Here is a 16,816-nt window from a genome sequence, read left to right on the forward strand (position 1 = left end):
TCTCTGTCTCTCTATGACAGGAGATAATAAACTCCGAACTACATAGATAACACCTATTGCAAATTCATTCATATTAAAATAGTTGTTTTACATTTTCTAGCCTTGATGGCCATGCAGTCTTATGCAAACGCTAAAATGTAAATTAGATAGCATGTTATTTAGACAGATGCCAGGTCATTGTTGACCTGGCATCCTAATAGTGTGTATAGTTTCAATGTACATATTATTTATTTTTTAATGCCTAAATTGTAATTTGGCTTTTGTATTTCACACAATGTCCTAGTTATTTGTGTTTATGAAATAGCCATATATTATTATTATTTAATAATAGGCTTTGGGGGAACCAGGTAAAATCCAGCCTAGGGCACCCAGCAGGTTCCTCAGGGCCGGGACTGTCACCACCCATAATAAAAGGAGGAGGCTGCATTTACAACTAGCAGAATTAGATTGGTATTTTCTGGTGACACCCAGAGAACACACACACTGGCTCCGAGAGTCCCTCGGGAGAACTGCTGTCACATTACCTCCACGCTTCATGCAACTGTGAGAAGCTGCATGCTTGCGGACTTCCCTGACCTAATGTGACCGCGGTCCAAGTGGACTAAAGGTTCCTTACGGAGCCGCTGGACACCATGCCGTGGAGGACACGCCACTATCTCCTCTTGATTCTGGGGCTCGTGGTCTTTCTGGTCCATCGGGACCGGTTGCTGGGCCTCGAGGGTTCGCCGTGGTGGAGAGAGCTTCCGGCGGACTATGAAGTCTTCAGCGGGCCACACTCCCCCTACCCGTACATCATTAACGAGCCAAACAAATGCCCAGAGGGGAAAGCACAACCCTTCCTGGTGTTGCTGATAACCTGCGAGGCTCGTCAAGCGGAGGAACGGGACGCCATACGGCGTACGTGGGGCAACGAGAGCCTCCTCGCTCCGGGCCGGGGATTCATCATCATCATCCGGCTGTTCCTGCTGGGGGCGGGCGAGGGCGAGCTGGGACGCCTGCGTCAGAGGACCCTGGAGTCCGAGAGCCGGAGGCACCGCGATATCCTCCAGCAGGACTTCTTGGATACCTACCACAACCTGACCATAAAGACCCTGATGGGGCTGCAGTGGGTGGCCACGCATTGCCCACAGGCCAGCTACGTTATGAAAACCGACAGCGACATGTTCGTCAACACCGACTACCTCATCCGCACGCTGCTCAGGCCCGAACTGTATCCCAAGGAGAACTACTTCACGGGAGTGATCATGAGCGGCCTCCAGCCGATCCGAAACAAAGACAGCAAGTGGTACATGTCCCCGAAGGAGTACCCGGGCGAGAGGTACCCCACCTTCTGCTCCGGGACGGGTTACGTGGTCTCCGGAGACTTGGCGGCGAGAATCTACAACGCCTCGCTGAGCATCCGCCGCCTGCATCTGGAGGACGTGCACGTGGGCGTCTGCCTGGCCGAGCTAGGGGTCGAGGCCACGCCTCCGCCCGGCGACGACCTGTTCAACTCCTGGAGGGTGCCCTACTCCCGCTGCAAGTACGGCAGCCTGATCACGACTCACGGGGTTCGACCCGGCGAGGTGCTCAGGAACTGGCACCACCTGCAGAACAGCCCCTGCGCATCAACGCCGTCGCCTAGGGCTATACTGCAACGTAGAAGTACTCCGTTACAAGCGAAAGTCCGGAATTCTAAATTGACTTGAGTAAAAGTACGAAGGTATTGGTATCAACAAAAGTAAAAGTACTAAAATGTTTGAAAATAGCAGATCTACAAACTCACAACGCGTCGCGATGCGACGCGTTGTGAGCTTGTAGATCAGCTATTTTCAAATAGCCTATGTATAAAATAGGGAAAGTGAATAATGTATGTTTTATAACGTAATAATGTATATCTGCAAAGTAACTAGTGACTAAAGTTATTTCAAATAATTGTAGTGGAGTAAAAGTACAATATTTGCCTCTGAGATGTAGTGGAGTAGAAGTATAAGTATAGACAATTGGAAATACTCTGGTAAAGTGAAAGTACCTCAAAATTGTACAGTACTTGAGTAAATGTACTTTGTTACTTTACGCCACTGCTAATATCTGCTTCACTGCATTTGTAAGCGTACCAGTAGTGGGAAAAGTATTCACATGTTTTACTTAAGTGAAAGTATCAATACTGCTATGTAGTTAATACTCTGTTACAAGTATAAGTCCGGAATTCAAAATGTAGGCCTACTTGAGTAACAGTACAAAAGTATTGGCATCAAAATGTTCTTAAAGTACCAACAATAGAAAGTACTCATTATGCAGAATGTCAGTACTTAATGTAAATGTACTTTCCACCTCTGGTTACCACAATTACTAAAATGGGATTTTATTATGATTATGATTTTTGCTGGTAGGTTACAGGAGTGGATATGGTGTGTGATATACTTTTCTAACCTTACCATATACACAATAGTTGTTGTTTAGTTAAAGCAGCACTGTGTAGCTTTCCTCTTCTACCCTGGATTTGAACCGGTTTCATTTGCAAGAATCTTGACCATCAGGTCAAAATTCCAGTCAGATCCTGTGTCTAGGTGAGACAATGGCCTTTGACACCATCTAAATGTCTCAATAGAAGAGCAGGGAGGCAAAATACAACCACCCCAATTATATGAGTTATGTTGTATTAACATACTCTACCATACAGATTTGACACAATTTAAATGTATTCATTTAAAAAAAAAAAAAGTTACCCTGTGATACTTCAATATCATTGGCTGACCTAGTGATATTAACCTGTTAAGACCTGGAACGCATCTTTGTCACTTTTATAATTTTGGGGGTCCTTGACAATTATGAAAAAGTTTGAGATTGAGAACCACTGATATAGAAAGATACACTTTTTTTTAAAAACTGTTGGGATTTAGAAGATTTTTTTTGTAGAATCGGCTTCATGTCTTAATGGGTTAAAACAGAGCATGAAAGCAGCCTGTACTGTAACTGCAAGTTGTTCGGGTCCGCTGATGACTCAGCAATCCTGGTTTCGGGCGAGGTCAGAAATGTAAGTTGTGGAAGCTCTCAGTTCTGAAGTCAGTAAAATCCGTACTTGGCTTTCTGGTAACAAACTGTCATCACACCTTGGGTAAGACAGAATCCATTATTTTGGGGGGTCCAAACATTCCCTTAGTAATGTAAATACAAAATGATTTCAAGGTCAGACTTGACATTATAGTAATCTCAAGCAAAGAACAGGTTACAGCACTCTGTGTATTGTTAGAAGGATGCAGGATCCAGGTAAAGGAGTGTTGCATTAATCCCTAGATTTGTGCACAATGGTGCAGCAAAGAATAACATGACTGTACATACACATGAACATGCGTGCACAATGCACATGCAACAGCCACGTGCCATGTGAATGGCATTTCTTTGATAAGTCTTTCAGAGGTATTTTCACAGTCGCCACGTGACCAGGCCTAGCCAATCACAGTATGGGTGCGGATAAACAGGGCATGGAATTAAGGCCAATGTATATAAAGATGGTCAGCCATTCCTCCTTTTGTACCTGTTTTTTTTTTTACCTCTTTTTGTATTTATGCTCTGTTTTCCCTGTTTAATGTAATATAATATGGTACTCCATTGCCTGCTTGTTTGTATATATATTTTATTTTGTGCGGACTGCGTAAAATCTTTGCTAAATCCGGTATATTTACATTACATTGATTGTATTATTCATTAATATGCGGTGTCCCGTCAAAATAAACAACTATTATTATTTTATCTTTCTAAAGTTTTGTTTTGAGTTTGGGTAGGGAGCCGATCTTCAATGGGTTTAGGTAGGGCATTCCACATGGTGGCAGCATAGCAGCAGTGTTGATTTCGTTGACTAAAAATGTCCGTCGACTACCTTTTTTCACTGACAAAAACTAAATAAAAACTAAGCTATGATGACTAAAACTAAGACTAAATATATTGACAATTTCGTCAACAATTAAAAACTAGACTAAAATGTTAGATAGGGACAAGTGGAGGAGAAGTAATATATGTTTTTATGTAATTTGATTGCGCTATAGGGTGTTGCGCTCTGAAAATAGCAGATCTAGAGGCTCACAGAGCTTGTAGATCTGCTATTTTCAGCATGCAACCAAGTGTAAAATCAGCCATTACGACGCCATCAAGCCATCGCCCAAAAAAAACCTTTTAGTCGATCTAAATCAACTGTAGATTTAGTCGACTATGATCTTATGATATTTAGTCGACTAAAACCAGACAAAATCTAAAACATTTCAGATGACTAAAACTAAATTGAATTTTATTCAAAAGACTATGATGATAGTCTATGATGATAGACTATGATGAACGAAATCAAAATTTGCTGTCAAAATCAGCACCGCATAGCAGAATGCATTTTGTGTACTAACAGTATACAGTATATGTTTCACTGTAACAATGTTATGTTATACAACAACCACTGAACGTCATAGACGGCTAGACATGTGGATTACATCGAGTTGTTCACGTTATGTGGGTGACCCAGATATAATAAGAGTTTGATGGATTCTTGAGAGGCGTTTGCAAAGTGCTCTACGTGTGTGTGTGTGTGTGTGTGTGTGTGTGTGTGTGGGGGGGGGGGGGTCAAAAGCCTTCACCGTGAATTCTGCGGTGTTAACTTAAACACATAAAATGCTGTCAAGGACGCGTACACTGCATCTGATGGCAGGAATAATGGCAGTGGTGGAAAAAGTACTCAGATATTTGACTCAAGTAAAAGTTGCAATATGACGCGTTGTGAGCTTGTAGATCTGCTGTTTTCAAATAGCCTAGGTATAAAATAGGGCTAAAGTGATTAATGTATGTTTTATAATATAATCATTTATATCCGCAAAGTAACTAGTAACTAAAGTTTTCAAATAAATGTAGTGGAGTAAAAGTATAATATTTGCCTCTGAGATGTAGTGGAGTAGAAGTAAAAGTATTGGAAACTCCAGTAAAGTAAAAAATACCTCAAATTGTACTTGAGTAAATGTACTTAGCTACTTTAAACCACTGAATAATGGTATACTTTTCATTATACAGTGTGGCTCCTATCCTCTCTCTTCATGTTTTTTTCCCATATCTTGGATTTTTGCCTTTTTTAGGAGGGGGGGGGGGATAATATTATCTTCCATTCTGTGAGTGTGGTGACCTAGATATTCAGGGCTGTAAACACACAGTTATAACCCTGGCTTTTTGGGGTTGTTGTTGTTTTCTTCTCTTTTTTTTTGATAGGTTTTTGTTGTGAAAGGAACAGCAAAACCCTGCATGTGCCAAAAACAGCCTCTCCCTCTCTCTCTCTCTCTCTCTCTCTCTCTCTCTCTCTCTCTCTCTCTCTCTCTCTCTCTCTCTCTCTCTCTCTCTCTGTGATTTATCTGTTGGCACTTTTTGGCTTTGAAGATTTGTTTTTTTGGGGGGTGGAGGGTATGGGGGGAGGGAGGGGGGGGGTGTAGATGAACAATACATGTTAAAATCCAAGGTGAAACAGCAGCTCATCCAGCTATCTGCCTCTCTCTCTCTCTAGATGGATGCTCTGTACTGTGTATACTCCTAGCCAAGTGTGATTAGTTTGATCAAAAAACTACGATCCGGAAATAGCTGTAATGAACAAAAGGTCATTTTAAAGGTGCATCAACCAATTTTAGTGTTTGAAAATAACACATCAACATGAACCATACATACTGTATTACACAACTTATACAAACTAAACCTTTACACTGAGAGTGCTGCCAAATGAATGTACTGTATGAAAAAAAACAATGATTACTATCAAAATATAGAGCTTTTTTACACTTCAGAAGAAACATAGAAGAGTAAAGGAAAATCCCTTATCTGCCACCACTCGGCTATAGTTTCACTATCTGCCGTATGAGGAGTATTCAGGGCTTAAGTGGTCAACTTGTTTGACAATCACAAGAGTGTGTGTGTGCGTGTGCGTGTGCGTGTGCTCGTGCGTGCATGCGTGTGTGTGTCGCAGTTCCATGGACCCCCAGCTGCAGATAAAGAGTGTGTGACTGTGGACCGGGCCTCTCCATGGAGCACGACTGTGCATTGCTGCTACATTACACTATACCACTATACAGTATATTATTTCACCATTCTTATATTATACCACTATATACTATATTATAACATTATTGTTGTACTATTTTATATTATTATAAACTATCTTACACTATTATATTTGCTATTATTGTTACTACCTGTATCTCTCTCTCTGTGTGTCTCCTCTCCCTCTTTTTGTGACACTTTTTTTTAAAGATATTTTTTGTTTTTTTCCTGCCTTTATTTATAGGAAAGTAGGCTGACAGGAAGTGGGGAGAGAGATGGGGAGGGTGGTGACACACAGCAAAGGTTGTCGGGACCGGGAATCGAACCTGCGACACGCTGTCAAGCTGGATTACCAGTGTATGTGATATGCGCTTGGACCGCTAGGCCAGCCCAGCAGGCGCCCCCATAGAACCGCTACGTTTTTGTTTGACACTGTAGCATTCTTTGAGTGGCCGAATCCGCCATTCCTTCACCGGGTGAAACAACACAGCTTTCACACCGTTGGAATTGCATTACGGATTGCACACATTTTAAAAAAAGGAATAAAAAAAATCCAAAAGGGTAGCACATCCAAAAATGAGCCTTCCTCATAGCCGAAACGCGTAAGCGTTCATTTAATTGGTGTGCCAATAAAAAAAGTGGAAATGTGAGTAATTTGTCCTCCATTTAATTGAAATCTTTGGATGTGCTACCCTTTTGGATTTTTTTTTATATGTATACTGGACTTTGGGTCTAGCACTCCACTGAGAAAACCCATTGTTGATGCACAACCTCTTTTTCTTATTTAGGAACCTACACATTGTTACATTTTATGGGTTTATTTTGTCAAAGCGCTAACATATGGTGAAGTATTGTGGGGCAGGTCATTGCAACAACCAACGATCTTGTGAAAACTGAAAATGGGAAACGAGAAAACACAAAATATTCTAAACTTTCCGCGATTCTGCCAATAATCATATTCTTTGAGACACATCCAAGTTTTTGCCGGGTCAAACAAGGAATCTCCTATTCGCTCATACTAGGACATGACGTATGTGATGTAGGCAGAGGAATGATCAAGTAGGGCGTTAATTTATTAAAAAAAAACACAAAAGGTAGAATATGGAGATAAGAGGTTTCTGCCCGACAGCAACGATATATAACTAATACGTCTGCAGTGGTCTCACTATACTCTTCCATTGAGACATGTGCTTTGAAATCACTTTCAAAGCACAGAGAGAATAATTTGTAAAGTCGCTGCTTCTCTCAGGTTGAAGAGTTGTAGACGAGCAGGGGGTCGTTTGGCAGAATGTTCATATTCCGTCTCTCTGCTGTTCAAATCCATGCTGTGCTTCACAGGATGGGATGCATATCGTTCCTGTCGGGGCAGAAACTTCTCATATCCATTTCCTTGAGCATTTTTTTCCCCGTAAATTAACACCCTAGATCGGGGGGTCTTGAACAGGGGGTCCGGGGCCCCTAGGGGGTCCTCAGAGTTACTACAGGGGGACTGCCAAATCTGTGTGTGATATGATTTTTTGTTTTTACATTAACCACTTGAACCCTAACATCCCTTTTCTGAGGAGAACTTTAGCCAAAAATAGCAGATCTACAAGCTCACAACGCCTCACGCTGCGAGGCGTTGTGAGCTTGTAGATCGGCTATTTTTTGGCAAAGAGGTATACAGTTGTAGAGGGAAAAACAGAGCAGACCAAGTAAACAAAAAAAGTTTCATCTGAAACACAATTGTATACAATATAGAGGGGGTCCCTGCTTCATCTCTCTCTCTCGGCTAGGGGGTCCTTGGCCTGAAAACGTTGAAGACCCCTGCCCTAGATCATACTCCAGCGTCACACAAAAGCATCAAAAGTAGCAGGTCCGATCAACACGCTCGTAGATCTGCTACTTTTGCTGGTTTTGAATTTGAATTCCTGAGAAACTAACAGTTTTGAAACATATTATGAGGTTTCCACCCGACAGAGACGATGTGTATGATTAATCACTATATATTATATATATTGGACATTATTTGCACAAGCCTTTGACATTAGCGAGGCAGCAGCAATCAGCCCACTCCTGTTACTTCACATGACTTCACACATGTTTACATGTTGGCCCCAGGCTGTTAACCCATTCAGACCGGGAACGCATCCGTGTTATTTTGAGACTTCTTTCGCTATTACATTTTTTTGCAGATATACAAGCTCATAGCGCGGCACCAAGTGCAGCGCTATGAGCTTGTATATCTGCTATTTTTGAAAACTTGAGAACATTTATATATATATATATATATATATATATATATATATATATATATATATATATATATATATATATATATATATATATATATATAATTTTCTTAAGCGAACATTTGTAACTCAAATCTTTGCTCTTGGGGATTCTACAAATGTCTTCTAAATCCAAACTAGAAAAATGTTTGTTGCTTGAATATCAGTGGTTCTCAAACCTTTTTCATGTCAAGGGCCCCCAAAATGTGATATATTTGGCCCCGGAGCAGCATAGATTTGAGTTCAAAATGTTAGCTTAAAAAAATATTTGCCCAAATTTTCGCGATAAAAAAAGAATAGCAGATGTACGAGCTCATGAGCTTGTATATCTGCTATTTCTTGAATAGCCAAAGAAATCTGAAAATGACACACACTCATGCGTTCCCGGATTGAATGGATTAATATAAATGTGTTTTTGTGTGAGTGTGCGTGTGCGTGTGCGTGTGCGTGTGCGTGCGTGTGTGTGTGTGTGTGTGTGTGTGTGTGTGTGTGTGTGTGTGTGAGTGTGTTTGTGTGTGCGGCGAGCGCACTTGTAAATAATTAGCATGAAATCACTGCTCGTTCTGTGCACGGCTCGCAGCCATAACACGCAGAACACATGAACTTACAAATCATATACAGGAATTGAATTATGTATTTTTTTCATTTATTTATAATTTATTTTCCTGGAATAAGGCATCAGGCGGGCGGGCGCAGCATGAGCATTATTTTGGTTGCGTTGGGCAGAAACATGTGAAATGTAAATGAAGGAAGTGCCGTGGTCCTCCAGAGGGAGGAAATGGCTCGGCAGATTATTTAACGTGTTCAAGGCGGCGGGAGGAATAAGCCAAGCGAAGGGCGAATACATCTACATCTACATCATCATCATCATCATCATCATCATCATCAAACTCCTTGACCTTCTCTCCTGCTTTTACTCAGACGATGAAGATCTGATCATTCCTAAGATTATTATGAGTGGTTTAAATCACTGGTGGAAAGCATACTAAGTGTTGGACTTTGTGCTACATTTTTAGGTTACTTTTACTTTCGAAAATGTCCATTTTCCGAAACTTCATACAGTACTACTACTCCACTACATCTCAGAGGCAAATGTTCTCTTTTTTTTGGTACTCCACTACATGATCGATAGATTGATTTATTTATGTCTGTGTCATGCACCAAAAGTGCTCAGCCCGCATGAACTTACAATACTTACTGACTTACAATATAAAACAAAATAAAAGCTCCACTTCAAACATACACAACATTCTGTCTTTTTTTCCCAAGCCTTAACACAAACAATCCGCCAAAGAAGAAAATACTTTTCCTAAAACACAACTCAACAAGCTCACAATTAATCTCATCACAGTGCGTTGTGAGCTTGGTTTTCACCATCACGTACGACTAAAGAGGGAGAGAGAGAGAGAGAGAGAGAGAGAGAGAGAGAGAGAGAGAGAGAGAGAGAGAGACACACACACACACACACAAAGAGAGGTCATTCCAGCACCATGGACAGCAACACAGTGGGCTTGGATGGACTCAGTGCTTGATGGCAGCATGTTATTAAATGCATGCGTGTGTGTGTGTGTGTGTGTGTGTGTGTGTGTGTGTGTGTGTGTGTGTGTGTGTGTGTGTGTGTGTGTGTGCGTGCGTGCGTGCGTGCGTGCGTGCGTGCGTGCGTGCGTGCGTGCGTGCGTGCGTGCGTGCGTTTCAAAGCACACACTGTGAAATCCACCATGTTCATTTAGACGGTTATTAGAGTAATTATCAGGGTAATTTTCCACAATCTGTACCTGCACAATGTGATGCTTTATCTGCTGCAATAACCTAGAAGACATTATTCCTGCTTTTAATCCAGTAAAACCGGGAAAGAATCTCTGTGTTATTTCAGTTTTTTGGCTTAAATATCGTCTCTCTGTCAGGTGGAAACCGTGACCAAAACTGTTAGATTTCAGGATTCAAATTCAAAAATAGCAAAAGTAGCAGCTCTACAAGTTCTAAACGCGTTGCTTCGCAATACTTTTGTGTGACGCTGCCGGTATGAGCAAGCAGTGTTGATTTCGTCGACTAAAACGACTACCTTTTTCACTGACGAAAACTAAACAAAAACTAAGCTATGATGACTGAAACTAAGACTCCATTATGTTGACGATTTCGGCAACAAATAAAAACTAGACAAAATGTTTGTGAGGGACGAGCGGAGAAGAGATGCAGTAGAACTAAAAGACAAGTCAAGTCAGTTTGGTTGCGCTCGGGTGTCGCGCTCTGAAAATAGCCGATCTACAAGCTCACAACGCGTCGCAGCGCGACGCGTTGTGAGCTTGTAGATCTGCTATTTTGTAGATCTGCTATTTTCGACTATAATTCTATGATATTTAGTAGACTAAAACTAGACTAACGGTAAAACATTTCAGATGACTTTAAAATATGACTAAAACTAAATTCCATTCAAAAGAATATGACTAAAACTGAATAAAAATGCGCTGTCAAAATCAACACTATGATCAAGTAAAGGCGTTAATTTACGAAAAAAAACTGAAACAGAGCCTCTTTTTTTCCAGAAACATTCTAGGATTTTGAAGATTTTTTTTAATTGGCCTCAGGTCTTAATGGGTTAAAAGTTATTACAAAAAAACAAATCAAGCAGATGTGAGTCATCCAGGTCTTATGCGTTGGCATTAGTAACGTGTACTTTTTGCCACATTGCTCACTGATGCGATCGGTACGAGACAATTACACCGACCGGTGCATAACATGACTCATAGAATTGCCATCATTTAAACATTTTTCAGTGAATTTCACTGTTAATTAAACTCTTGACGTATTTCGTGCAGCAATCATGTCTATGAATACCCCGTGTGTCGACGCACGCCTTCGGCAAACCCTGTGACGTGCGATGTTACCTTGTCGACCCGTTCTCTTGTTCAAAACAACTCCATTTTATACGAACAAAAGTGCACGTGAAAGCCGCAGCACAAAGATGTGTCTCTCAAAACCCTATATAACCCATTAAGACCGGGAAAGCATCTGTGTCATTTACGATTTCTTTGGCTATTCAAAAATGGCAGATCTATAAGCTACAGCTAGCTTGTAGATCTGCTATGTTTTGAAAAATCATGGACAATTTGTGCAAATCTTTGAATACATTTTTAAAGCGAACATTTTTAACTCCGATCTGTGATTCTGGGGGTCCTTCGATTTTTGCAAATCTTTACAAATGTCTTCTAAATCCTAACAGTTTGTTTTGTTAAAGGTAGGGTAAGTGATATTTTTGGGTTGAAACAAAAAGTATTTTGTTAAAAGGTTAAAGCACTATATTCTGACACTTCCAATTTCACTTGTTCAATCTATATCCTGATTGAGTTCTCTATCCTGATTGGATACAATTGGAAATGAAACCGAAACGAAAATGCATTTTCTGTTTAATAAAGAGCTGGAGAGACAAGGAGACTCCTGTTACTGAACAAACACTCTATAGCAATGAGTACTATCAGAATATAGAGCTATTTAACACTTATTTTAACCAAAGAAAATCACTTACCATACCTTTAAACTCATGTTGCTATATCAGTGGTTCTCAAACTTTTTCATGTCAAGGACCCCCAACATTGTGTATTTAGCCGCCGATCCCCCATCAAAATATGTTGTTCCAGCCCCCCCCCCCCCCCCCAGAAGCAAATATTTGAGTTACAAATGTTCACTTTAAAAAATATATATATTCACATTTTCCACGATAAAAAAAACAAAAACAATGCAGATCTACAAGCTCATAGTGTGGCACTTTGAATAGCCAAATACATCTAAAAATGACACAGATACGTTTCCCGGATTGAAAGGGATAAAGGAGCCCCTGTCAAAAGACATTAGCTCTACGGAGCAACGATTGCATTGGACAGAGAGAGAATATAAAGCCTTTTATCCATGATATCAATGTGTGATGAAGCTGAAGCTGAGGCTGGCAGGTTAGTTATCTCTTCAACTGGGTGCTGCTTATTGTGTGGCTGATCAATACTTGGCCACAAGCAGCAGCCTGTTCACTTTCACTGCAGGTGGAAAAAGAAAAAATGCACTTTCATGTAGCTGTCTATGACTATATGTCTATAGAGTGGTTTCCGTTATTTCCGAACTAAGCCACCCTTGCTGTATTGTGTAACATACAGTGGTGGAAAAAGTACATCATTCTTTAATTAAGTAAAAGTACCAATACTGCAATATAAAGATACTCTGTTACAAGTAAAAGTCCAGAATTCAAACTTTACTTGAGTAAAAGTACAAAAGTATTGGCATCAAAATGTACTTAAAGAACCAAAATTAAAAGTACTAAATATTTGAAAATAGCAGATCTACAAGCTCACAACGCGTCGCGATGCGACGCGTTGTGAGCTTGTAGATCGGCTATTTTCAAATAGCCTAGGTATAAAATAGGGTTAAAGTGGTTAATGTATGTTTCATTATATCATAATTTATATCTGAAAAGTAAACTAATGTTTTCAAATAATTGTAGTGGAGTAAAAGTACAATATTTGCCTCTGAGATGTAGTGGAGTAGAAGTAAAAGTATTGGAAATTGGAAATACTCAAGTAAAGCACAAATACCTCAAAATTGTACTTAAGTAAATGTACTTGGTTACTTTCCACCACTGTTAACATACTTAACAGGTTTTGGATTTATTTATTTTTCTCCATACGTTTCAGATGCCTAATGATTTGGGACCCTGATCAGGAGGTGGTGCTGACCCAGAACTGTTCTAGAAAATATAGCCAATCTTCAAGCTCAATACAAGCTCACAATACTGTGAGCTCACTGCCTATTATGAATTTTGGATGTTTAAAAGAAAATGTACTTTGTTCTTTTGATTACTTTTTTTTTAAAGCATGCCAGGGGGGCCCCCAGCAAAATGTGTTAATATATCGTAGTGTCACAATCATTTTAAAGTAACAACTCTTGTTAAAAGGACAACTTTGTTTTTTTTACAACCAAGGTTTATATTTTAGCTTGTAATTAAAGTAAATAAAAGATGAGTGTTATTTTGTTTTCATTTACTGCTTTCTATAGTTTTATCAATTTTCGCAATATTTTTTACAGTGGGCGGGGGCATTCTGTCCGGTGGCTAAATATGTATTTTTTACACAATAAAAAAGGTCCTGTGGTCTTTGATGGCCAGATGTGGGGGCTAGAAGAGCTACTGTAAATAATAATAAAGAAAACGCCGGGTTATTGTGTAAAAAAAGACATATTTAGCCACTGGACAGAATGCCCCTGCCCACTGTAAAAAAGATCGCAAAAATTGCTAAAACTATATAAAGCAGTAAATAAAAAAATGTTAACACTCTTCTTTTATTTACTTTAATTACAATCTAAAACATAAACCTTGTTTGTAAAAAAACGAAGTTGTTTAACCATATTTGATACTTTGACTATTAAAAAAATATCAGATATACAAGGTCATAGCGCTACGAGCTTTTATATCGGCCGTGAACATTTGTGCAAATCTTTGAATATATTATGTTTTTTTGAAACGTTTTTTATTTTACTCAAATCTTTGCTTCTGGAGGTCCCTGGAACACGATATTTTTTATATGGGGGGTGAGGGGTGGGGGGGGGGGGGGATCCGTAGCCAAATACATAATCATATTTGGGGGTCGTTGACATGAAAAAAAGTTTGAGAACTCACTGACGTATAAACAACACAACTTGCAGCCAGCCCGTTGGTATATAGTTTCCTGAAGGGTAAAACGGCTGAACTCGGTGTGTTTTATACGACACAACAATCCATCTAGTGGTGATTAGAGCCGCTGACCGTGTGCTTGTTTATCATAATGACCAGGGAAGTGACGGTCGGTCACACACACACACACAGCGGCTTGTTTGTCCGCTCTTGTCTTTGCCATTAGCGCTTCTGTTCCACTTAACAAGGCCTGGCCACGAGGGGATTCTCCATCGGCCCGCACGCACGCACGCATGCATGCTTGTGTATACGGCTATTTGTATGCCGTTATCAACTCTTGAACGCACATACACACACACACTGTAGTCGCAAACTTAACCCATTAAGACCAGGGAACGCATGTGTCATTTTTAAAATTTCTTTGGCTATTCAAAAATAGCAGATCTACAAGCTCATAGCGCGGCACCGAGTGCCGCGCTATGAGCTCGTAGATCAGCTATTTTTTGGGAAAGTCGTGAAAATGTGTGCAAAATCTTTGCTTCTGGGGGAGTCGTCCCTGGAACAAAATATTTTACAAATGTTCGATTAAAATATATATATATTCAAAGATTTGCAAAAGTGTTAATGATTTTTCAAAAAAATACCAGATCTACAAGCTCATGGTGCGGCACCAAGTGCCACGCCATGAGCTTGTAGATCTGCTATTTTTGAATAGCCCAAAGAAATCTAAAATGACACACAGCTGCGTTCCCGGATTAAATGGGATAAACGAGAAAGAAAAGTGCTTCTCTTTCCCCCTCACCTTTGCTTTCATTCACGCATGTGTGCACGGCACACACGCACACACACACACACACGCGCACACACACACCTTCCTCCCATAACCACTCAGTGATTTATTGCACCCCATAGAGTCCCTGTGGGCCCCATGCAGGGGGTGTGTTTGGGCACCTAGTTTACAGGGTTATGGACCAGCTCCCTGAAGGCAGATCTGCTCGCCTCGCACGCTGCCACACGAGCCACGACCCCCCCCCCCACACACACACACACACACACACACACACACACCACGACGGCCCGCTTTGTGTAAACAGCTCCAGAGAACTCAGTGAGATAGTGTGTGTTCCCTACTGTGTCTCCACGGTCATTTATCTATCTCGCCGCCTGCCTAACTGACTGACTGACTGACTGACTGTCTGTCTGTCCTCCCTCCTGCCTGCCTCCCTGTCCTCCTGTCTTCCTCCCTGTCTGTCTCCCAACCTGTCTTCCTGCCTCCGTGTCTGTGTTCCTGCTTGTCTCCCTCCCTGCCTCACTGTGAATTGTCCAAATACGGGGATACATTAATACATACATGTATGTATATATGTATGTGTACGTACGTATATGTATATATATATATATATATATATATATATATATATATATATATATGCAACGCCCCGAGCCGGAAGCAAACCCATGACCCACGGCTCACCAGTACGGCCAACAACCCCCTGCGCCAAAGAAGCTAGCTCCCTCAGTGGAGGAAGTTTAGGCGGGACGTAGTTTTCGAAGGGCATTTAGGGACGCTACACTCTCCCCTCGGTACGAAGCGCACAGAGGGGACTCGAACCGCACGTCAGTAACGGCCGAGAAATGCAGCGCCCTGTACCGGAGTCGAACTCATGACCCACGGTTCACCAGTCCAGCCAACAACCCCCTGCGCCAAGGAAGCTAGCTCCCTCGATAGACGAAATTGTGTCACGATATATATATATATGTTACAGGGAGATTGGCATTCCAGGGAGAATGGAAAAGAAGCGCTTATTTTCACCGCCCGTCCGCCCCCCAGGCAATTCTGTAGAACCAACACTAGAGGGCAATAAAAGACAGACATGAGTCCGACACCACACACGCATGCACACGCGCACAAACGAGCACGCACACATGCATGCGCGCACACACGCATGCGCGCACACACACACACACGCATACACACACGCGAAGCACAAGGGGGCGAGCCTGAGGGGGTGGGGGCGGGCTGGCGGGCTATGTTAGTGCAGCGAGTGGCAGTTGGAGCAAACCACAGAGGGGCAAACGCAGTCCCCACAACATCATTTACGATTATGTGCCTAGTCATAACTATAGACACATATATATGTATATATAGACACATATATACACACACACACACACATATATGTAACGGCCAAGATATGCAGCGCCCCGAGCCAGAGTCAAACCCATGACCCACGTTTACCAGTACGGCCAACAACCCCCTGCGCCAAGAAAGCTAGCTCCCTCAGTGGAGGAAGTTGTGGCGGGAGCTGGACAACGGCATGCAGGGACGCTACACTCTCCCCTCAGTACGAACCGCACAGAGGGGACTCGAACCGCACGTAATGCCATGCCCCCAACTTCACGGCAATGTAACAGCCAAGAAATGCAGCGCCCCGAGCCGGAGTCGAACTCACGACCCACTGCTCACCAGTCCAGCCAACAACCCCCTGCGCCACGGAAGCTAGCTCCCTTAGTTGAGGAAGTAGTAGCACTTTATATATATACATACATACATATCTATATAGACACATATACACACACACACACACACACACACACACACACAGAGTGGGCCCCATGCAGGGGGTGTGTTTGGGGACCTAGTTTACAGGGTTATGGACCAGCTCCCTGTAGGCAGATCTGCTCGCCTTGCACGCTGCTACGACTCTCTCCTCTCTACCCCCCCCCCCCCCCCCCCGCGCATCTCCGCGCCTCCGCCCAAGTGCAGCTTACTATGATATCGTGCTCGGGTTGTGTGTGTCTCTGTGTCTCTGTCTGTGTGCACTGTGTGCACTGTGTGCACACAGCCTGCACTGCCTGT

The 16,816-nt window shown here is 41.9% G+C and overlaps 1 protein-coding gene across 1 annotated transcript; it reads left to right on the plus strand.

The window, feature by feature from the left end:
* Nucleotides 1-477: 477 nt before the first annotated feature.
* LOC311056185 (beta-1,3-galactosyltransferase 2-like) lies at nucleotides 478-3,917 on the plus strand. Its single transcript, XM_084072626.1, has one exon. It carries the CDS (start codon nucleotides 633-635, stop codon nucleotides 1,686-1,688), a length of 1,056 nt encoding a protein of 351 aa, XP_083928752.1. The 5' UTR covers nucleotides 478-632; the 3' UTR covers nucleotides 1,689-3,917.
* Nucleotides 3,918-16,816: the final 12,899 nt, after the last annotated feature.

This window comes from Gymnoscopelus microlampas, assembly GCF_963454915.1.
Source record: "Gymnoscopelus microlampas genome assembly, chromosome: 11".
Classification (NCBI taxonomy): domain Eukaryota; kingdom Metazoa; phylum Chordata; class Actinopteri; order Myctophiformes; family Myctophidae; genus Gymnoscopelus; species Gymnoscopelus microlampas.